The following is a 22,276-nucleotide window of genomic DNA, read 5'->3' on the forward strand; positions in this document are numbered from 1 at the left end:
GATAAGGTCGCTTCAACCTTGTAAGGTTTCGTTCTTTGATGAACAGAAACACGAAAACTGAAAGGTATATGGACACTTCAGTTTTAGACGGTAACTGTCGAGAAAATTGTAAAAAACCGAAACTGACGTTAGAACTACCGATATATATATATAATGGAAATTGATGAAAATTTTGCTGAAACTGTAATAGATCCCATGATAAGGTAGGTCCAGTCTGAGATCAAAACGCATATAAATGTCACCTCCGTTAAAAATATCTCCAGTTTAGAACATCCCGTTTGGTTGAATCCCGACATAAAACAAATTTTGCCTGAGACGCTAAATGCAAGTTGATCAGTAGCTAGCTTTAAAATTAGGACGACTTCTGAAAAAGATCACAAACAATGCATTTAATACTTCCAGCTGTGATAACTTCCGTACACATGAACCCTCACGTACTACGCTGTGACAAAGAACTGATGACAGACGGCATCACGTTAAAAGGTCGCGTCTAACTACTAAGGTTTCCTTATTAGAAGGAAGGAAGCGCAAAAACCGAGTGGAAAATCTTCCCTTGTTAGATGGTTAATATATTTGAGAAATGATAAAAACCGCACGCCAACGATAGAACTAATTACCGATGTCTTTATCATTGACACTGAATGATGCACGAAGCCGGATTATAGTAAACTTGTCAAGAATTTGGACTTCCTTTAACTTTGGATGCGATTAACCGTAGTGGTTCTTTATTTCGCAGTTCCTTGAGGGCTGAAACGGGAAACGAAACCCTGAGCAGTAATTTAATGATCATTAGTACCGTGAGTTTGACGAGTTTGTTTTGTGCCTTTTCTTCTTACAGCAAGGCGCGCAAGGAAAACATCATGGATGTCAATGCACAGAAAACGAAAATTCCATCAAGAGAAAAACTTGGTGACCGTCTTCAAAAGGTTTCATCGCTGTTGTCTGTTGCAGCCATTCTGATGACGGTTTCTCTCTTTGTAAGAACGGAGACAAACACAAAAATGCTGGATTCAAAATTTATGCTGAAAATTCAAGAAATGGGGAATGCTCTGGAATCTGTGAGGGCTGCTTGCCAAGTTCTTCGTAAAGACTCAGACCTTTTCAAGAGTAGGTCATTTAGTAGAAAATTTTCTTAACAACTGCGCTTCGCTTGAACTCGACGAATAAGCGTTTGGTTGGCGGGGTTGTACTGGATCCATACGAAAGTAAGCCGAGCGCAGTCGATTGCGACCATTTTTAGTCAAAGCAAACAGTAGATAACCAACCCCATGCATTTGATGGACTTAAGAAAATCGATCCAATGAAGTGCTTGTGTGTATCATATTTTTTAATGTAAATCAGCCTATAAACAACTGAAATGTATTCGGGCATTTCTCTTGATTGCGATATGTTGAGTGAAGTTTTGACAACACACTGAGATTTGACCTTAATCAGAAACTTGACCCGTTTATTGAAATAAGTCACGACTACATATTGTATACTTATCTTTCAATGGATTTTTTTAAACGAATCAGTGGCTTCTCTTCGACTCGTCCTCTGCTGAAAAGGATTTAAACAAAAGATTTCCGAACAAAATACGTGACAAAAAACGTGTTTTCCATGTTTCGGTCATGGAATAAAAAGCACTTTGTGAAGCTTAAATCTGATATAATCAATGTTTAAAAAAAAAACAAAACAAAAACGGTTAACCCTTTCCGTTTTCTTTAGGTAGGAAACAGGACGTCAAAATTGTTCGCCGCAGCTTAACGACTAATCGGAGCGACTCATTTAATCAAGCAGAAGCCGACACTGGTTTCAGGAAGTACTTGACCTCTCTTGTAACTGAGTCCATAGGGACTTACTGCCTCTCCCCTGGTAAAGTCTGTGTGGCAGGGCCTCGGGGACCAAGGGGAATTCCGGGAAATCGCGGTAAACGAGGTCCAAGGGGATCTAAAGGAAAAACGGGAGGGAAAGGCATCATGGGATCACCTGGCAAATCTGGAGAACCAGGAATGAAAGGAGATGTTGGAAATCCTGGAATGAAGGGAGAAAAGGGTATGAACCAACAGCTATTGACACTTAATTTCTGCCTTTCCTTATTCATAATGGTCTTTGTCATTAGGAACAAAATGAGTGGAAATTTTGCTGGAATCTAAAACGACAATTGCAAGATTGAAACCAGGAGATCATAAGCGTCTCTTGATTAGGACAAATTGTTATTATATATCGTAATCCATAAGTCTAACATAGTTAACAAATTCAACTTTGAACTATGTTTCTGATAAAATGTCAAGGCTAGCAAAATCTTAAAAAAAAAAAATTTGGAGATTCATTGTCGAGCACGAATCTATCATTAAGTGTAAAATGGATGCGATCTGCGCCCAAAGGTGTGCAGGCTTCCTCCATGTCTCCTGAGCCAATCTTTACTATGCCAAATAATTTCGCTTCGACAGTTGTAAGACATTCCCCCTAAATTTTAGTTAACTCGTTTGTTACATGCCTGTATATATTCTCTTAAGGCGACAAAGGAGTTCCTGGTCATCCGGGACCTAAAGGTGAACCTGGCCAGTCCATATCTGCTCCAAACGTTGATGTTTCCCCTGCCTCACATACAATCACTGAGAACCAGACCGCCACGTTTAGCTGTTCAGCTGATGGCAATCCAAAACCCAGAGTAACTTGGAGTAAAATGAGTGGTGCAGGACAAGTCAATATGAACGGTCACGATAATACATTGCAGATCAAAAATGCTACTTATAACGACTCAGGAAGCTATGTTTGTATGGCCACAAGTATCATGGGAAAAGCTCAGAAGACGGTGAAACTTACCGTTGAAGGTGATGCTGACAATGGAAATACTTGATGTCGCGCTTCATTCATAGGGAAGCAGTCATATACTCTGTTGGTGACAACCGATTACCCCTCCTTTCTTCCTGGAAACCGTCAGCCTCCCCCCTCCCCCCTCAAAATCCTTTAACCTTCCCCTCCTTCCTCCCGGGGGATAAAAAAATATCAGTAATTGGTTCGTTAAAGTCAGTTTATATTATCAATTTATAATGTTGGTTTCCTTTTAAATTTAGCTCCTCCACGTTTCATCCATACTCCGGAGAGGCTTACTAAAGTCCCTGCGAACTCAGTCGCCTCTGTTCGTTGCCGAGCTTTTGGTTTTCCGCCACCAACTGTAGTTTGGTCGAGAGAATTTGTCTTATTACCGCAAGGCCGGACCACGATTGCTAAGAATGGCACCCTTATTATAGCCAACTTTGGTCCTTTAGATAGTGGTACATATCAGTGCAAAGCCAGCAACAAGCTTGGATCCGTTAGTGTGCTAACAACCTTACATTATTATGAACAAGGTCAGGAAACTTACGTTTTTAATTTTAATTAAAATTTTTCATTATTTAAATCCTTTGCCAACAGTCGACTGCAGTAAATAAAGTTATTCAAATTCTATTTGTTCCAAGAGCCTACTACATGACTTACAGTATATAGATGAGTGCTACGAAAACCTAGAGAAAGGTGAAGGTCCGGATCCACAAGATCTCACACTCACTTAGGTTTTTATACTCTCTCAGTGACGTAAGGAACATTTCAAACTTGCTACCCATACAGTAAACTTTAACACCCCTGTTTAAATTGAAAAGATTCATGTTGAACACGCCTCTGTTTACACTTGTGTTATCGCCTCTGTTTTTGTTTACATACAGGTAACTATGGGTAGCATCCCCCTTTAAGTTTTGCTGATAACATTTCATGGTATATTTGACCGCTTATGACTGACTAAGATAAAAAATTGACGCCGAAATGCGTTCTTCACTCATATGCTCCAAAATTGTACAACTAAAAATTAATTATACTAAAGAAAAATCACGAGAAATTTTTTTCTTAATTTTCAGTATAATTTCTATGCAATAGTGGTTGACTACTTCGTAGGGAAAATTTTCGCTCCTATAAAATTCTTTATATATGCAAAGTGTACAGACTTTCTCTGAATGATGAAGATGAGAATGAAAAAAATGCTTACTAGAGAAACAAACTTGTAAGGAATTAGCTGGTGCTGATGCCAAAGATATTTAAGTTTTTGAGTAATTGCATCGCTTGTTATTTCTAATTATAGTTAGACGTTGATTTATCGTTTTCCCCTGCGACAATATTCATAATGGTCAAAGTTACTAAGAAGATCCGTTAACCGTTAGCCATAAAATGGCAAAAATTTCTAGCTGTTTGGCGTAAAAAAACGTTAATCGTAAAAAGGTTTTATTTAATCACAAAGGAAGGAAGTCAATCGTTAACGGTGAAATGGCCAAAATGTTAACTGTTAGCCGTAAAAGCCATCACCCCACTGAAAACAACTGCTAACAGGTTGATCAAAAAAAAACTTTGAAGCTTTCTTCAAGAAAAGTTGTATCCTATTTCCTTTTTTCAGCACTTCAAATAGCCTCGACTATATTAGCAGGCAATTTGGATTATAAAAGCAAACTCCATCAGTTTTTGAAACCTGCTGTTGGAAGTCATCCTCGATGGGTGCTGTGCTACCGCGCCTCCTCTCACGGCTGGGCGGCCGATATTTTCCACAGAAGGTGTGATGGGAAACGGAACACAGTCTCCATCATAAAAGTTGGACAATACGTGTTTGGAGGATACACGGACATTTCATGGGGTAAAAGAATATCTTTTCCTTATTCTCTGATTTGATTGTAACTCAGTGACATAAAGGTGTATGTAAAGTAACAATCTAACCTAAGCTTTTACATCCTGACCCCAAAAAATGATCGAACAAGTTATAAATTCATGAAAGGAAAAATAATTGAGTAGTCAAAACGTATGAACATTTTTCTCTCGGTTTTCTTTAATGTAACTGTCAAGTTCTCGTTTTAAAAAAAACGTTTAGTTAAACTTAAGGGAAGAAAACTTATTCTTCTTCAATCTTTAAAGGCCAGTTAGCTTTCGATCAGGTCCTCACTTCGTATTTCCCAAAGGATTAAACGACTAGAAAAGTTGTCGGAGATTTTTTTTCCCCACGGTCTAAGGAACTTAAAATTCAATGTATAATAAGTTTATTTCACATCTTATTCTTCAGAGTCCAGTGGTGACTACACAAGTACTTCCAAGGCGTTCATATTTTCTCTCCGAAATAAAGAAGGATTGGCACCATTCAAGAGCCTGGTTAGTTTGCCTGGTTATGCTATTCTCAGGAGTTCAAGCTATGGGCCCACATTTGGTGGAGGATTCGACATTGTTATTAGTGCTAATGCAAACAGTAACACAAACTCCTACACAAACTTTGGCTCTTATTATTCACTCCCAAGTGGTATAAAGGACCGAAAAACAATCCTGGCTGGGACTTATAAGTTCACACCTGATGAGGTGGAGGTTTTCTATCTTGGTTGAGTCAACACTGCTATATCATAATTCCACCACAAATCCCGGTAAAATAGTGTCATACCTCGATTCAATTTACCTTTTGGCTTTGTCAGCTGAAAAGCAGACCTTTTAAAACTAGTCTCAAACACTGATGTTTTATTGTTTCGCAAAAGAACAATTTTGTTTGCTTTTCTTCCATATATTGCATGGTAAAAAAATTTAAGGGGCTTCACCCGACGGTAGTTTGTAAATCTTGACGTTTGCATGATGGGTAAAATTCGTGAGGTTTGTCAGTGTTACAATATTTTTGGCCTAATTTAGATATAAGAAACGAAAATATTCCCAGAACTTCCAAAGAATTTATTCTTGAGTGATTCAGATAGTTCCAACAATTTTCCTAGATGGAGGAGATTTTATTCCATAAAACCGATATAAAGATAATATGCGAAGAACGAGATTCTAATCTCAGAGGTCACTTGATTCGATTACGTAATGCGAAGGAGGAAAAGTACAACGGTCGCGTGCAAACTCCTATTTTTAACTCTAGATAAGTATAACTAAGTTATTTTCAGTCATTCCTAAGGACAATATTGAAGTTTGAGATAAGTTCCTTAAAATAGTCATGAATGATAATAAACCGAGTTTTTATGAATACGGCTAAGGTTGAGATGTTATCAATGAAAGTCGAAGACGGGCTGGAGAGAATAAATAATCGTGCCTCGTGTTAAACAACTAATTCTTTCGATGCTGCAGTCAAAAGTTAGCTTTAGGTTTGCTTAGTGAATTTCTCTACAGCAGAGAGCACTGACCAATGGGAACCTTCGCCATACTTAGTGCAAAGGATAGTATGTTATGACAACAGAAACAAACATAACCCAAAGCAACTGCTCACGCGACCTTAAAGAATGGTCCTCTTGAGGAGGCTCCATAGGGTTTTTGCGCAATGTTGGCGCGCGCGCCAGCGTATTGTTTTTCTGGAAAATTTTTATGTTTTCGTTCTTCTAGGTCACTAAAAGCCATCAGATCTGATTGTCGACTTCGACTTTCTTGTAGACTTTTTTTCCATAGTCCTCTTCTCGCAAAAGTAAACTATTTTCTTGTACATCCCCATATTACATGATAAAACACGTGTATTACGCTAGAAGGATTCAAAGGTCCAATTCAAATGTCCCACCCCACCCAGGCAAAGTACACATCCCCAAACCCCTCGGGAACAGACGATGGTCGAATACCCGTTGAGGAGGAGGGGAGAGGTGTCGAACTTTCGAATTGATTGGCGCATAATGCTCATTTCTTAAATTCTTAGATCCTGAATGTAAGTATATTGAGTCTGGATAAAACTGGACAACGAAAGAAACTGACATGATGTATGTGATCTGTATTTTGAGATAGATTATTAGTCTACTGGAATGAGTAGCAGCGCCTATAGACGAGACTTGAGAGATGACGCATGTCATGGTTCAATTAAGTAATATAATTGCAAGCCAAGGTACATTCAAATTAAGAACGCTTTAAGTTCACCTGTCGGACTATACGATCTTTACTGAAATGAAATAATTAAAGTTTGAGTTTTACCGAAAACATGAAGGGAATGAAGTTATCAAAGACCGGAGGAGCTTTGCACGGGCTGCTCACGGTTGGACGGACTAGAATGACCAGAAGCTTCACTAACTGTCAGGTCTGCCCTACAAGACACATCGTATTTTCTCGAATAAGCGCCCTCCACCGAATACCCTCCCACCCTCAAGACCATAATGTCAGCAAGCACTCCTTTCGAATAAGCACTCTCCCTTCTCTTCCTTAATGGTATATACAGGGAAAACCTCTTTCCATTGCCACTTAACTTCCAACTTTTTACGATTCAACTACAGCAGAATCAGTACGGGAGGATGGTTTCTTCTTCGTTTCAGTTATTTCTATCTCTGTAGTTTCTTTTGAGTATGTTATCAGTTCTTTAAATTTGTGTCTTACTGCTGCGCTAACTTAGTAAGCACCTCCCCCCCTCCCCCCCCTCCCCCCCCAGAAAACTCGCAAATGAAAGATCCGATCATAAAAAAGAGTTGAAAAGATTCCCTCGCTACAGGTTGTGACATTTCAGGCGCCTGTTTTTTTCTAATGGTAATATTATATTCGCTCTTTTCTTTGCAAGAGGCGATCTGATGAAATCGAAGATCATATTCCACTTTGTTCTCGGTTTGGTAGGTTTCTTTCATTTGAAAGCAAGCTCAATCAAGTTCTCGCGCACGACATTTCCTAGAACAGATAGTCGTCGAACAGAAACACATACAAATGTCACACTTTTGTTAAAATATTTTCAGTTTAGAACATCCTGTTTGGTTGAATCCTGACATAAAACAAATTTTGCTTGGGACGCAAAGTGCAAGTTGATCAAAAGCTAGCTTGAAAATCAAGGGTACTTCTGAATAAGATCACAAACAATGCATTCAATACTTTCAGCTGTGGTAATTGTGTGGTCCGTACACATAAACCCTCAAGTACTCCGCTGTGACAAAAAACTGATGACAGACAGCATCACGTGAAAAGGTCGCCTCTAACTACTAAGGTTTCCTTATAAGACGGACGGAAGCACGAAATCCGGGAGGAAAATCTATCCTTGTTAGACGGTAAGTATATTGGAGAAATGCTAAAAACCACTCGCCGGCGATAGAACTAATTACCGATGTCTTTATTATTGACACTGAGTGATGCACGAAGCCGGATTATAGTAAACTCGTAAAGAATTTGGACTTCCTCCAACTTTGGATACAATTAACCGTAGCGCTCCTTTATTCCGCAGTTTCTTGAGGGCTGAAACGGTAAACAAAACCTTGTGCAGTAATTGTATGATCATCAGTACCGCTGAGTTTGACGAGTTTGTTTTGCGCCTTTTCTTCTTACAGCATAGCACGTAGGGAAAACACCATGGATATCAACGCACAGAAAACGAAAATTCCATCAAAAGAAACACTTGGTGACTGTCTTCAAAAGGCTTCATCGCTGTTGTCTGTTGCGGCCATTCTGATGACGGTGTCTCTCTTTGTTAGATCGGAGACAAACACAAAAATGCTAGATTCAAAATTTACTCTGGAAATTCAAGAAATGGGGGATGCTCTCGAATCCATGAGGGCTGCTTGCCAAGTTCTTCGTGAAGACCGAGACATTTCAAACGGTAGGTAATTTAGTATAAATTTTCTTAGCAACTGCGCGTCGCTTGAACTTGAACTGTCCTGGATCCATACGAAAGTAAGCCGGGCGCACTCAGTTGCCACCGCTTTTACTCAAAGCAAACAGTAGATAACCAAGTCCATACGTTTAATGGACTTAAGAAAATCCACCTAATGAGATGTTTGTGTGGATTACATTTTAATGTAAATCAGGCCATGAACAACTGAAATGTATTCGGGCATTTCTATTGATTGCGATATGATGAGAGAAGTTTTGACAACACAGATTTGACCTTAATCAGAAACTTGACCCGTTTATTGAAACAAGTCACGACTGCATATTGTATACTTATCTTTCAATAGATCCTTTCAAACGAATCAGTGGCTTCTCTTCGACTTGTCCTCTGTCGAAAAGGATTTAAACAAAAGAATTCCGAACAAAATACGTAGCAGAAAACGAGTTTTCCTTGTTTCGGTCATGGAACAAAAAGCACTTTGTGAAGCGTAAATCTGATATAATCAATGTTAAAACAAAACAAAACAAAAACGGTCAACCCTTGCCGTTTTCTTTAGGTAGGAAACAAGACGTCATAATTGTTCGCCGCAGCTTAAGGACCAACCGGAGCGACTCAGTTAATCAAGCAGAAGCCGACACTGGTTTCAGGAAGTACGTGACCTCTATTGTAACTGAGTCCATAGGGACTTACTGCCTCTCCCCTGGTAAATTCTGTGTGGCAGGACCTCGGGGACCAAGAGGAATTCCGGGAAATCGCGGTAAACGAGGTCCAAGGGGATCTAAAGGTAAAACGGGAGAGAAAGGCAAACCAGGAATGAAAGGAGATGTTGGAAATCCTGGAATGAAGGGAGAAGAGGGTATGAATTAAGAGCTATTGACACTTTACTTCTGTCTTTCCTTATTCATAATAGTCATTGTCATTAGGAACAAAATGAGTGGAAATTTTGCCGGAATCTAAAACCAGAATTGAAAGATTGAAACAAAAAGATCATAAGCGTCTTTTGGTTGAGACATAATGTTATCTATTACAAGAAATGTATCTTTAACTTGTGAAAAAATACTTCACCAGGTTTTATGTGGCCGTTAATTTTTTTTCTTGGGATGGAATTTGGTCGTCATCTATAAGTCTAGTTAACAAATTTAGCTTTGAATAATAAGTTTCTGATACGATGCCAAGGCTAGCAAAATCTCCAATCAAGAAAAATCTAGAGGTTCATTGTCGAGTACAAATCTATCATAGGGTGTAAAATGGATGCAATCTGCGCCCAAGGGTGAGCAGGCTTCCTCCATGTCTCTAGAGCCAATCTTTACCACGCCAAATAATTTTGCTCCGACAGTTGTAAGACATTCCCCTAAATTTCAGTTAAGGCGTTTGTCACATGCCTGTGTATATTCTTTAAGGCGACAGAGGAGTTCCTGGTCATCCAGGACCTAAAGGGGAACCTGGCCAGTCCATATCTGCTCCAAACGTTTATGTTTCTCCTGCCTCACATACAATCACTGAGAATCAGACCGCCACGTTTAGCTGCTCAGCTGATGGCAATCCAAAACCCAGAGTAACTTGGAGTAAAATGAGTGGTGCAGGTCAAGTCAATATCAACAGTCACGATAATACATTGCAGATCATAAATGTTGCTTATAACGACTCAGGAAGCTATGTTTGCGTGGCCACAAGCATCTTAGGAAAAGCTCAGAAGACGGTGAAACTTACCGTTGAAGGTGATGCTGATAATGAAAATACTTGATTTCGTGCGTCTTTCGTAGGGAAGCAGTCATATGCTCTGTTGGTGACAACCGATTCCCCCTCCTTTCTCCCTGAAAACCGTGCCCCCCCCCCCCCCCCCCCACCCCCATCTTCCCCTCCTCCCTTCCGGGCGATAAACAAATACCAGTGATTAGTTCGTTACGGTTAGTTTACATTATCAATTCATAATGTTGGTGTCCTTTTTAAATCTAGCTCCTCCACGATTCATCCATACTCCCCAGAGGTTAACTAAGGTCCCTGCAAACTCAGTCGCCTCTATTCGTTGTCGAGCTTTTGGTTTTCCACCACCAACTATAGTTTGGTCGAGAGGATTTGTCCCGTTACCGCAAGGCCGGACCACGATTGCTAAGAATGGCACCCTTATTATCGCCAACTTTGGTCCTTTAGACAGTGGTACATATCAGTGTAAAGCCAGCAACAAACTTGGATCTGTTAGTGTCCTAACAACATTAAATTATGATGAGCAAGGTCAGGAAATATAAGGTTTAATTTTTTGGTTAAAAATTTTTCATTATTTCAAGGAAGGTTTATATCACTGAACAGGAAGGGAACGCCATCCTTTGCAAACAGTCGACTTCAGTAAATGAAGTTGTTTAAATTCTATTTGTTCCAAGTGCCACCCACACTCACCTACAGTATGTAGGTGAGTGTTACGAAACCAAGAGAAAGGTGAAGGTCCGGATCCACAAGGTCTCACACTCGCTTTGGTTTTTATACCCTTTCAGCGACTTAAGGAACATTTCAAACTTGTTTTCCTTGAATTAAACCTTAATACCTCTGTTCAGATTCAAAAGATTCTTGTCTTGTTGAACACGCCACTGTTTACAATTGCGTTATCGCCTCTTTTTTCGTTTAAATACTGGCAGCTATGGATAGCATAATATATCACGGCATATTTCGCCCCTCGCGGCTGACTAAGATAAAAATTGACAATGAAATGCGTTCTTCACTAAAATGCTTCAAAATTGTGCAGCTAAAAATTAATTAAACTAAAGAAAAATTGTTTTTTCTTAATTTTCAATATTATTTCTATGCAATAGTCGGTGACAGCTTTGCAGGGGAAAAACTTCGTTCCTATAAAGATTCTTTATATCTGCAAAATGTACAAAGTCTCTCTTGATAGTAAAGATGAGGATGAAAAAAATGCTTACTAGAGGAACAAGCTTATCAGGGATCAGCTGGTGCTAATGCCAAAGATATTTAAATTTTGGAATAATTGCATCGCTTGTTATTTCTGAGTATAATTAGACGTTGATTAAATGTTTTCCATTGCGATAGAATTCATAATGTTCGAAGTTACTGAGAGGATCACAAAGGGGTTAACCTTTAGCCGTAAAATGACGAAAATATTTAGCTGTTAGGCGTAAAAAATGACCAATTTAATTGTGTCGCAAAAAGTTAACCGTTAAGAGGTTTTAATTAATCACAAAGAAAGGAAGTCAATCGTTAGCCGTAAAATGGCCGAAATGTTAATTGTTAGCCGTAAAAGCCATCACCCCACTTAGACCAACTACTATCAGGTTGATGAAAACAAAAACATCAAAGCTTTTTTCAAGAAAAGTTGTATCCTATTTCCTTTTTTTCAGCACCTCAAATAGCCTCGACTATATTAGCAGGCAATTTGGTTTATGAAAGCATACTCCGACAGTTTTTAAAACCTGCTGTTGGAAGTCATCCTCGATGGCTGCTGTGCTACCGCGCCTCCTCTCACGGCTGGGCGGCCAGTATCTTCCACAGAAGGTGTGATGGGAAACAGAACACAGTCTCCATCATAAGAGTTGGACAGTACGTGTTTGGAGGATACACGGACGTTCCATGGGGTAAAAGAATATATTTTCCTTATTCTCTGCTTTGATTGTAATCCAGTGAAATAAAGTTGTATTTAAAGTAACAATCTAACATAAGCTTTTACATCTTGACCCAAAAAAATTATCGAACAAGTTATAAATTCATGAAAGGAAAAAGAATTGAGTAGTCAAAACCTATGGAAATGTTTCTCTCGGTTTTAGTTAATGTAACTGTCAAGTTCTCGTCTAAAAAAACGTTTAGTTAAACTTAAGGGAAGAAAACTTATTCTTCTTCAATCTTTAAAGGCCAGTTAGCTTTCGATCAGGTCCTCACTATAAGAGTTGCGGCATACCGAAACACATCGTGTTTCCCAAAGAATTAAACGACTAGAAAAGTTGTCGGATTTTTTTTTCCATGGTCTAAGGAACTGAAATTCAATGTATAATATGTTTATTTCACATCTTATTCTTCAGAGTCCAGTGGTGGCAGGGCAAGTACTTCCAAGGCGTTCATATTTTCTCTCCGAAATAAAGAAGGATTGGCACCATTCAAGAGTCTGGTTACTACGCCTAAATATGCTATTTACAGGTTTCCAAGCGAGGGGCCCACATTTGGTGGAGGATACGACATTATTATTAGAGATAATGCAAACAGTAACACAAACTCCTACACATTCTTTGGCCGTTCTTATTCACTCCCAAGTGGTATAAAGGACCGAAAAACAATCCTGGCTGGGACTTTTAAGTTCACACCTGATGAGGTGGAGGTTTTCTATCTTGGTTGAGTCAACACTGCTATATCATAATTCCACCACAAATCCCGGTAAAATAGTGTCATACTTCGATTCAATTTACCTTTTGGCTTTATCAGCTAAAAAGCAGACCTTTTTAAACTAGTCTCAAACACCGATGATTTATTGTATAGCAAAATAACAATTTTGTTTGCTTTTCTTCCATATATTACATGGTAAAAAAATTTAAGGGGCTTCACCCGACGGTAGTTTGTAAATCTTGACGTTTGCATGATGGGTAAAATTCGTGAGGTTTGGCCTAATTTAGAGACAAGAAACGAAAATGTTCCTACAACTTCCAAAGAATTTATTCTTGAATAATTCAGATAGTTCCAACAATTTTCCTAGATGGAGGAGATTTTATTCCATAAAACCGATATAAAGATAATATGCGAAGAACGAGATTCTAATCTCAGAAGTGACTTGATTCGATTACGTAATGCGAAGGAGGAAAAGTACAACGGTCGCGAGCAAACTCCTATTACTCTAGATAAGTATAACTAAGTTATTTCCAGTCCTGAGGACCATATTGAAATTTGAGATAATTTCCTTAAAATAGTCGTGAACGATAATAAACCGAGTTTTTATGAATACGGCTAAGGTTGAGATGTAATCAATGAAAGTCGAAGACGGGCTGGAGAGAATAAATAATCGTGCCTCGTGTTAAACAGCTAATTCTTTCGATGCTGCTGTCAAAAGTTAGCTTTTGGTTTGCTTAGTGAATTTCTCTACAGCAACGAAACTCTAGAGCACTGACCAATGGGGACCTTCGCCATACTTAGTGCAAAGGATAGTATGTTATGACCACAGAAGCAAACATAACAACCCAAAGCAACTGATCACGCGACCTTAAAGAATGGTCCTCTTGACGAGGCTCCATAGGGTTTTTGCGCAATGTTGGCGCGCGCGCCAGCGTATTGTTTTTCTGGAAAATTTTTATTTTTTCGTTCTTCTAGGTCACTAAAAGCCATCAGATATGATTGTCGACTTCGACTTTCTTGTAGACCTTGTCTCCACAGTCCTCTTCTCGCTAAAGTAAACTATTTTCTTGTACATCCCCATATTACATGATAAAACACGTGTATTACGCTGGAAGGATTCAAAGGTCCAATTCAAATGTCCCACCCCACCCAGGCAAAGTACACATCCCCAAACCCCTCGGAAACAGACGATAGTCAAATACCCGTTGAGGAGGAGAGGAGAGGTGTCGAACTTTCGAATTGATTGGCGCATAATGCTCATGTCTTAAATTCTTAGATCCTGAATGTAGGTATATTGAGTCTGGATAAAACTGGACAACGAAAGAAACCGACATGATGTATGTTGATCTGTATTTTGAGATAGATTATTAGTCTATTGGAATGAGTAGCAGCGCGCCTGTAGACGAGATTTGAGGGATGACGCATGTCATGGTTCAACTAAGTAATATAATTGCAAGCCAAGGTACATTCAAATTAAGAAAGCTTTAAGTTCACCTGTCGGACTACACGATCTTTACTGAAATGAAATAATTAAAGCTTGAGTTTTACCGAAAACATGAAGGGAATGAAGTTATCAAAGACCGGAGGAGCTTTTCACGGGCTGCTCACGGTTGGACGGACTAGAATGACCAGAAGCTTCACTAACTGTCAGGTCTGCCCTACAAGACACATCGTATTTTCTCGAATAAGCGCCCTCCACCGAATACCCTCCCACCCTCGAGACCATAATGTCGGCAAGCACTCCTTTCGAATAAGCACTCTCCCTTCTCTTCCTAAATGGTATATACAGGGAAAACATTCCATTGCCACTTAACTTCCAACTTTTTACGATTCAACTACAGCAGAATCAGTACGGGAGGATGGTTTCTTCTTCGTTTCAGTTATTTCTATCTCTATAGTTTCTTTTTATTACGTTATCAGTTCTTTAAATTTTTGTCTTACTGCTGCGCTAACTTAGTAAGCACCTTCCCCCCCTCCCCCCCTTCCCCCCCCAGAAAACTCGCAAATGAAAGATCCGATCATAAAAAAACGAGTTGAAAAGATTCCCTCGCTACAGGTTGTGACATTTCAGGCGCCTGTTTTTTTCTAATGGTAATATTATATTCGCTCTTTTCTTTGTAAGAGGCGATCTGATGAAATCGAAGATCATATTCCACTTTGTTCTCGGTTTGGTAGGTTTCTTTCATTTGAAAGCAAGCTCAATCAAGTTCTCGCGCACGACATTTCCTAGAACTGATAGTCGTCGAACAGAAACACATACAAATGTCACACTTTTGTTAAAATATTTTCAGTTAAGAACATCCTGTTTGGTTGAATCCCAACATAAAACAAATTTTGCTTGGGACGCAAAGTGCAAGTTGATCAAAAGCTAGCTTGAAAATCAAGGGTACTTCTGAATAAGATCACAAACAATGCATTTAATACTTTCAGCAGTGGTAACTGTGTGGTCCGTACACATAAACCCTCAAGTACTCCGCTGTGACAAAAAACTGATGACAGACAGCATCACGTGAAAAGGTCGCCTCTAACTACTAAGGTTTCTTTATTAGAAGGACGGAAGCACGAAAACCGAGAGGAAAATCTACCCTTGTTAGATGGTAAGTATATTGGAGGAATGCTAAAAACCACACGCCGACGATAGAACTAATTACCGACGTCTTTATTATTGACACTGAATGATGCACGAAGCCGGATTATAGTAAACTCGTAAAGAATTTGGACTGCCTCCAACTTTGGATACAACTAACTGTAGCGCTCCTTCATTCCGCAGTTTCTTGAGGGCTGAAACGGTAAACAAAACCTTGTGCAGTAATTGTATGATCATCAGTACTGCTGAGTTTGACGAGTTTGTTTTGTGCCTTTTTTTACTTACAGCAAGAAACGCAGGGAAAACACCATGGATATCAACGCACAGAAAACGAAAATTCCATCAAAAGAAAATCTTGGTGACTGTCTTCAAAAGGCTTCATCGCTGTTGTCTGTTGCGGCCATTCTGATGACGGTGTCTCTCTTTGTTAGATCGGAGACAAACACAAAAATGCTGGATTCAAAATTTACTCTGAAAATTCAAGGAATGGGGGATGCTCTCGAATCTATGAGGGCTGCTTGCCAAGTTCTTCGTGAAGACCGAGACATTTCGAACGGTTGGTAATTTAGTATAAAATTTTCTTAACAACTGCGCGTCGCTTGAACTTGAACTGTCCTGGATCCATACGAAAGTAAGCCGGGCGCACTCAGTTGCCACCGCTTTTACTCAAAGCAAACAGTGGATAACCAAGCCCATACGTTTGATGGACTTCAGAAAATCCACCTAATGAGATGTTTGTGTGGATTACATTTTAATGTAAATCAGGCCATGAACAACTGAAATGTATTCGGGCATTTCTATTGATTGCGATATGATGAGAGAAGTTTTGACAACACAGATTTGACCTTAATCAGAAACTTGACCCGTCTATTGAAACAAGTCACGACTGCATATTGTATACTTATCTTTCAATAGATTTTTTCAAACGAATCAGTGGCTTCTCTTTGACTCGTCCTCTGCTGAAAGGGATTTAAACAAAAGATTTCCGAACAAAATACGTAGTAAAAAACGTGCTTTCCTTGTTTCGGTCATGGAATAAAAAGCACTTTGTGAAGCTTAAATCTGATCTAATCAATGTCAAAAAAAAAAAAACAAAAGCAAAAACAAAACAAAAAGATTAACCCTTGCCGTTTTCTTCAGGTAGGAAACAAGACGTCAAAATTGTACGCCGCAGCTTAACGACCAACCGGAGCGACTCAGTTAATCAAGCAGAGGCCGACACTGGTTTCAGGAAGTACATGACCTCTCTTGTAACTGAGTCCATAGGGACTTACTGCCTCTCCCCTGGTAAAGTCTGCGTGGCAGGGCCTCGGGGACCAAGGGGAATTCCGGGAAATCGCGGTAAACGAGGTCCAAGGGGATCTAAAGGAAAAACGGGAGGGAAAGGCATTATGGGATCACCTGGCAAATCTGGAAAATCGGGAATGAAAGGAGATGTTGGAAATCCTGGAATGAAGGGAGAAAAGGGTATGAATCAAGAGCTATTGGCACTTTATTTCTGTCTTTCCTTATTCATAATAGTCATTGTCATTAGGAACAAAATGAGTGGAAATTTTGCTGGAATCTTAAACCACAATTGCAAGATTGAAACCAGGAGATCATAAGCGTCTCTTGATTGCGGCAAATTGTTATCTGTTACAATAAATGTATCTTCAACTTTTCTTTTTTTTTTTCCTTGGGATGGAATTTTTTCGTAATCCATAAGTCTAATATAGTTAACAAATTCAACTTTGAACCATGTTTCTGATACGATGTCAAGGCAAGCAAAACCTTAAAAAATTAAAAAAATCTGGAGGCTCATTGTCGAGCACAAATCTATCATAAAGTGTAAAATAAATGCAATCTGCGCCCGAGGGTGTGCAGGCTTCCTCCATGTCTCCAGAGCCAATCTTTATTATGCCATATAATTTCGCTTCGACAGTTGTAAGACATTCCCCTAAATTTCAGTTAAGGCGTTTGTTACATGCCTGTATATATTCTTTTAAGGTGACAAAGGAGTTCCTGGTCATCCGGGACCTAAAGGTGAACCTGGCCAGTCCATATCTGCTCCAAATGTTGATGTTTTTCCTGCCTCACATACAATCACTGAGAACCAGACCGCCACGTTTAGCTGCTCAGCTGATGGCAATCCAAAACCCAGAGTAACTTGGAGTAAAATGAGTGGTGCAGGACAAGTCAATATGAACGGTCACGATAATAAGTTGCAGATCAAAAATGCTACTTATAACGACTCAGGAAGCTATGTTTGTATGGCCACAAGTATCTTGGGAAAAGCTCAGAAGACGGTGAAACTTACAGTTGAAGGTGATGCTGACAATGGAAATACTTGATGTCGCGCGTCATTCATAGGGAAGTAGTCATACATTCTGTTGGTGACAACCGATTACCCCTCCTTTCTTCCTGGAAACCGTGAGCCTCCCCCCTCCCCCCTCAAAATCCTTTAACCTTCCCCTCCTCCCTCTCGGGCGATAAACAAAATATCAGTAATTGGTTCGTTAAAGTCAGTTTATAGTATCAATTTATAATGTTGGTTTCCTTTTAAATTTAGCGCCTCCACGTTTCATCCATACTCCGGAGAGGCTTACTAAAGTCCCTGCGAACTCAGTCGCCTCTGTTCGTTGCCGAGCTTTTGGTTTTCCGCCACCAACTGTAGTTTGGTCGAGAGAATTTGTCTCATTACCGCAAGGCCGGACCACGATTGCTAAGAATGGCACCCTTATTATAGCCAACTTTGGTCCTTTAGATAGTGGTACATATCGGTGCAAAGCCAGCAACAAGCTTGGATCCGTTAGTGTGCTAACAACCTTACATTATGATGAACAAGGTCAGGAAACTTACGTTTTTAATTTTAATTAAAATTTTTCATTATTTCAATCCTTTGCCAACAGTCGACTGCAGTAAATAAAGTTATTCAAATTCTATTTGTTCCAAGAGCCTACTACATGACTTACAGTATATAGATGAGTGCTACGAAAACCTAGAGAAAGGTGAAGGTCCGGATCCACAAGATCTCACACTCAGTTAGGTTTTTATGCTCTCTCAGTGACGTAAGGAACATTTCAAACTTGTTACCCATACAGTAAACTTTAACACCCCTGTTTAAATTCAAAAGATTCATGTTGAACACGCCTCTGTTTACACTTGTGTTATCGCCTCTGTTTTTGTTTACATACAGGCAACTATGGGTGGCATCCCCCTTTAAGTTTTGCTGATAACATTTCATGGTATATTTGACCGCTTATGACTGACTAAGATAAAAAATTGACACCGAAATGTGTTCTTCACTCATATGCTTCAAAATTGTACAACTAAAAATTAATTAAACTGAAGAAAAATCACGAGAAATTTTTTTCTTAATTTTCAGTATAATTTCTATGCAATAGTGGTTGACTACTTCGTAGGGAAAATTTTCGCTCCTATAAAATTCTTTATATCTGCAAAGTGTACAGATAGATAGATAGTGTACAGATAGTTTCACCATGTTAACTACTTCGACCAATTAGCTGGTGCTGATGCCAAAGATATTTAAATTTTTGAGTAATTGCATCACTTGTTATTTCTAATTATAGTTAGACGTTGATTTATCGTTTTCCCCTGTGACAATATTCATAATGGTCAAAGTTACTAAGAAGATCCGTTAACCGTTAGCCATAAAATGGCAAAAATTTCTAGCTGTTTGGCGTAAAAAAACGTTAATCGTAAAAAGGTTTTATTTAATCACAAAGGAAGTCAATCGTTAACCGTGAAATGGCCAAAATGTTAACTGTTAGCCGTAAAAGCCATCACCCCACTGAAAACAACTGCTAACAGGTTGATCAAAACAAAAACTTTGAAGCTTTCTTCAAGAAAAGTTGTATCCTATTTCCTTTTTTTCAGCACTTCAAATAGCCTCGACTATATTAGCAGGTAATTTGGATTATAAAAGCAAACTCCATCAGTTTTTGAAACCTGCTGTTGGAAGTCATCCTCGATGGGTGCTGTGCTACCGCGCCTCCTCTCACGGCTGGGCGGCCGGTATTTTCCACAGAAGGTGTGATGGGAAACTGAACACAGTTTCCATCATAAAAGTTGGACAGTACGTGTTTGGAGGATACACGGACATTTCATGGGGTAAAAGAATATCTTTTCCTTATTCTCTGATTTGATTGTAACTCAGTGACATAAAGGTGTATGTAAAGTAACAATCTAACCTAAGCTTTTACATCTTGACCCCAAAAAATGATCGAACAAGTTATAAATTCATGAAAGGAAAAAGAATTGAGTAGTCAAAACGTATGAAAATTTTTTTCTCGGTTTTCTTTAATGTAACTGTCAAGTTCTGGTTTAAAAAAACGTCTAGTTAAAACCTAAGGGAAGAAAACTTATTCTTCGCCAATCTTTAAAGGCCAGTTAGCTTTCGATCAGGTCCTCACTATTAGAGTTGCGGCATAACGAAACACATCGTGTTTCCCAAAGAATTAAACAACTAGAAAAATTGTCGGAGATTTTTTTTCCTCACGGTCTAAGGAACTTAAAATTCAATGTATAATATGTTTATTTCACATCTTATTCTTCAGAGTCCAGTGGTGGCTACACAAGTACTTCCAAGGCGTTCATATTTTCTCTCCGAAATAAAGAAGGATTGGCACCATTCAAGAGCCTGGTTAGTTTGCCTGGTTATGCTATTTACAGGAGTTCAAGCTATGGGCCCACATTTGGTGGAGGATTCGACATTGCTATTAGTGATAATGCAAACAGTAACACAAACTCCTACACACACTTTGGCTCTTATTATTCACTCCCAAGTGGTATAAAGGACCGAAAAACAATCCTGGCTGGGACTTATAAGTTCACACCTGATGAGGTGGAGGTTTTCTATCTTGGTTGAGTCAACACTGCTATATCATAATTCCACCACAAATCCCGGTAAAATAGTGTCATACCTCGATTCAATTTACCTTTTGGCTTTGTCAGCTGAAAAGCAGACCTTTTAAAACTAGTCTCAAACACTGATGTTTTATTGTTTCGCAAAAGAACAATTTTGTTTGCTTTTCTTCCATATATTGCATGGTAAAAAAATTTAAGGGGCTTCACCCGACGGTAGTTTGTAAATCTTGACGTTTGCATGATGGGTAAAATTCGTGAGGTTTGTCAGTGTTACAATATTTTTGGCCTAATTTAGATATAAGAAACGAAAATATTCCCAGAACTTCCAAAGAATTTATTCTTGAGTGATTCAGATAGTTCCAACAATTTTCCTAGATGGAGGAGATTTTATTCCATAAAACCGATATAAAGATAATATGCGAAGAACGAGATTCTAATCTCAGAGGTCACTTGATTCGATTACGTAATGCGAAGGAGGAAAAGTACAACGGTCGCGAGCAAACTCCTATTTTTAACTCTAGATAAGTATAACTAAGTTATTTTCAGTCATTCCTAAGGACAATATTGAAGTTTGAGATAAGTTCCTTAAAATAGTCGTGAATGATAATAAACCAAGTTTTTATGAATACGGCTAAGGTTGAGATGTTATCAATGAAAGTCGAAGACGGGCTGGAGAGAATAAATAATCGTGCCTCGTGTTAAACAACTAATTCTTTCGATGCTGCAGTCAAAAGTTAGCTTTAGGTTTGCTTAGTGAATTTCTCTACAGCAGAGAGCACTGACCAATGGGAACCTTCGCCATACTTAGTGCAAAGGATAGTATGTTATGACAACAGAAACAAACATAACCCAAAGCAACTGCTCACGCGACCTTAAAGAATGGTCCTCTTGAGGAGGCTCCATAGGGTTTTTGCGCAATGTTGGCGCGCGCGCCAGCGTATTGTTTTTCTGGAAAATTTTTATGTTTTCGTTCTTCTAGGTCACTAAAAGCCATCAGATCTGATTGTCGACTTCGACTTTCTTGTAGACTTTTTTTCCATAGTCCTCTTCTCGCAAAAGTAAACTATTTTCTTGTACATCCCCATATTACATGATAAAACACGTGTATTACGCTAGAAGGATTCAAAGGTCCAATTCAAATGTCCCACCCCACCCAGGCAAAGTACACATCCCCAAACCCCTCGGGAACAGACGATGGTCGAATACCCGTTGAGGAGGAGGGGAGAGGTGTCGAACTTTCGAATTGATTGGCGCATAATGCTCATTTCTTAAATTCTTAGATCCTGAATGTAAGTATATTGAGTCTGGATAAAACTGGACAACGAAAGAAACTGACATGATGTATGTTGATCTGTATTTTGAGATAGATTATTAGTCTACTGGAATGAGTAGCAGCGCCTATAGACGAGACTTGAGAGATGACGCATGTCATGGTTCAATTAAGTAATATAATTGCAAGCCAAGGTACATTCAAATTAAGAACGCTTTAAGTTCACCTGTCGGACTATACGATCTTTACTGAAATGAAATAATTAAAGTTTGAGTTTTACCGAAAACATGAAGGGAATGAAGTTATCAAAGACCGGAGGAGCTTTGTACGGGCTGCTCATGGTTGGACGGACTAGAATGACCAGAAGCTTCACTAACTGTCAGGTCTGCCCTACAAGACACATCGTATTTTCTCGAATAAGCGCCCTCCACCGAATACCCTCCCACCCTCAAGACCATAATGTCAGCAAGCACTCCTTTCGAATAACCTCTCTCCCTTCTCTTCCTTAATGGTATATACAGGGAAAACCTCTTTCCATTGTCACTTAACTTCCAACTTTTTACGATTCAACTACAGCAGAATCAGTACGGGAGGATGGTTTCTTCTTCGTTTCAGTTATTTCTTTCTCTATGGTTTCTTTTGAGTACGTTATCAGTTCTTTAAATTTGTGTCTTACTGCTGCGCTAACTTAATAAGCACCTCCCCC

At 39.1% G+C, this 22,276-nt stretch overlaps 3 protein-coding genes across 5 annotated transcripts; all 3 read left to right on the plus strand.

Moving 5' to 3' along the window:
• The first annotated feature begins 497 nt into the window (after positions 1-497).
• Positions 498-7,942, plus strand: LOC131797125 (uncharacterized). Of its 2 annotated transcripts, XM_066166697.1 has the most exons (7): positions 498-1,107; positions 1,708-2,034; positions 2,499-2,816; positions 3,060-3,335; positions 4,406-4,639; positions 5,060-5,145; positions 7,801-7,942. In XM_066166697.1, the coding sequence occupies exons 1-7, from the start codon at positions 783-785 to the stop codon at positions 7,807-7,809; spliced, it is 1,575 nt and encodes a 524-aa protein (XP_066022794.1). In that variant the 5' UTR covers positions 498-782; the 3' UTR covers positions 7,810-7,942. The 2 variants fall into 2 exon arrangements, with proteins under 2 accessions (XP_066022794.1, XP_066022793.1); XM_066166696.1 differs by lacking the exon at positions 7,801-7,942 and having other exon boundaries at positions 5,060-6,724.
• A 63-nt stretch (positions 7,943-8,005) lies between these two features.
• LOC136280902 (uncharacterized) lies at positions 8,006-14,398 on the plus strand. Its single transcript, XM_066166700.1, has 7 exons — positions 8,006-8,159; positions 8,244-8,512; positions 9,081-9,380; positions 9,925-10,242; positions 10,481-10,756; positions 11,875-12,108; positions 12,550-14,398. Exons 2-7 carry the CDS (start codon positions 8,266-8,268, stop codon positions 12,858-12,860), a joined length of 1,686 nt encoding a protein of 561 aa, XP_066022797.1. The 5' UTR covers positions 8,006-8,159; positions 8,244-8,265; the 3' UTR covers positions 12,861-14,398.
• A 932-nt stretch (positions 14,399-15,330) lies between these two features.
• LOC131797121 (uncharacterized) lies at positions 15,331-21,856 on the plus strand. Of its 2 annotated transcripts, none has more exons than XM_066166699.1 (7): positions 15,331-15,444; positions 15,722-15,990; positions 16,575-16,901; positions 17,421-17,738; positions 17,983-18,258; positions 19,311-19,544; positions 19,991-21,856. In XM_066166699.1, exons 2-7 carry the CDS (start codon positions 15,744-15,746, stop codon positions 20,299-20,301), a joined length of 1,713 nt encoding a protein of 570 aa, XP_066022796.1. In that variant the 5' UTR covers positions 15,331-15,444; positions 15,722-15,743; the 3' UTR covers positions 20,302-21,856. The 2 variants fall into 2 exon arrangements, with proteins under 2 accessions (XP_066022796.1, XP_066022795.1); XM_066166698.1 differs by lacking the exon at positions 15,331-15,444 and adding an exon at positions 15,466-15,636.
• The last annotated feature ends 420 nt before the right edge of the window (positions 21,857-22,276 follow it).

The sequence above is a fragment of the Pocillopora verrucosa genome, chromosome 5 (genome assembly GCF_036669915.1).
Source record: "Pocillopora verrucosa isolate sample1 chromosome 5, ASM3666991v2, whole genome shotgun sequence".
Classification (NCBI taxonomy): domain Eukaryota; kingdom Metazoa; phylum Cnidaria; class Anthozoa; order Scleractinia; family Pocilloporidae; genus Pocillopora; species Pocillopora verrucosa.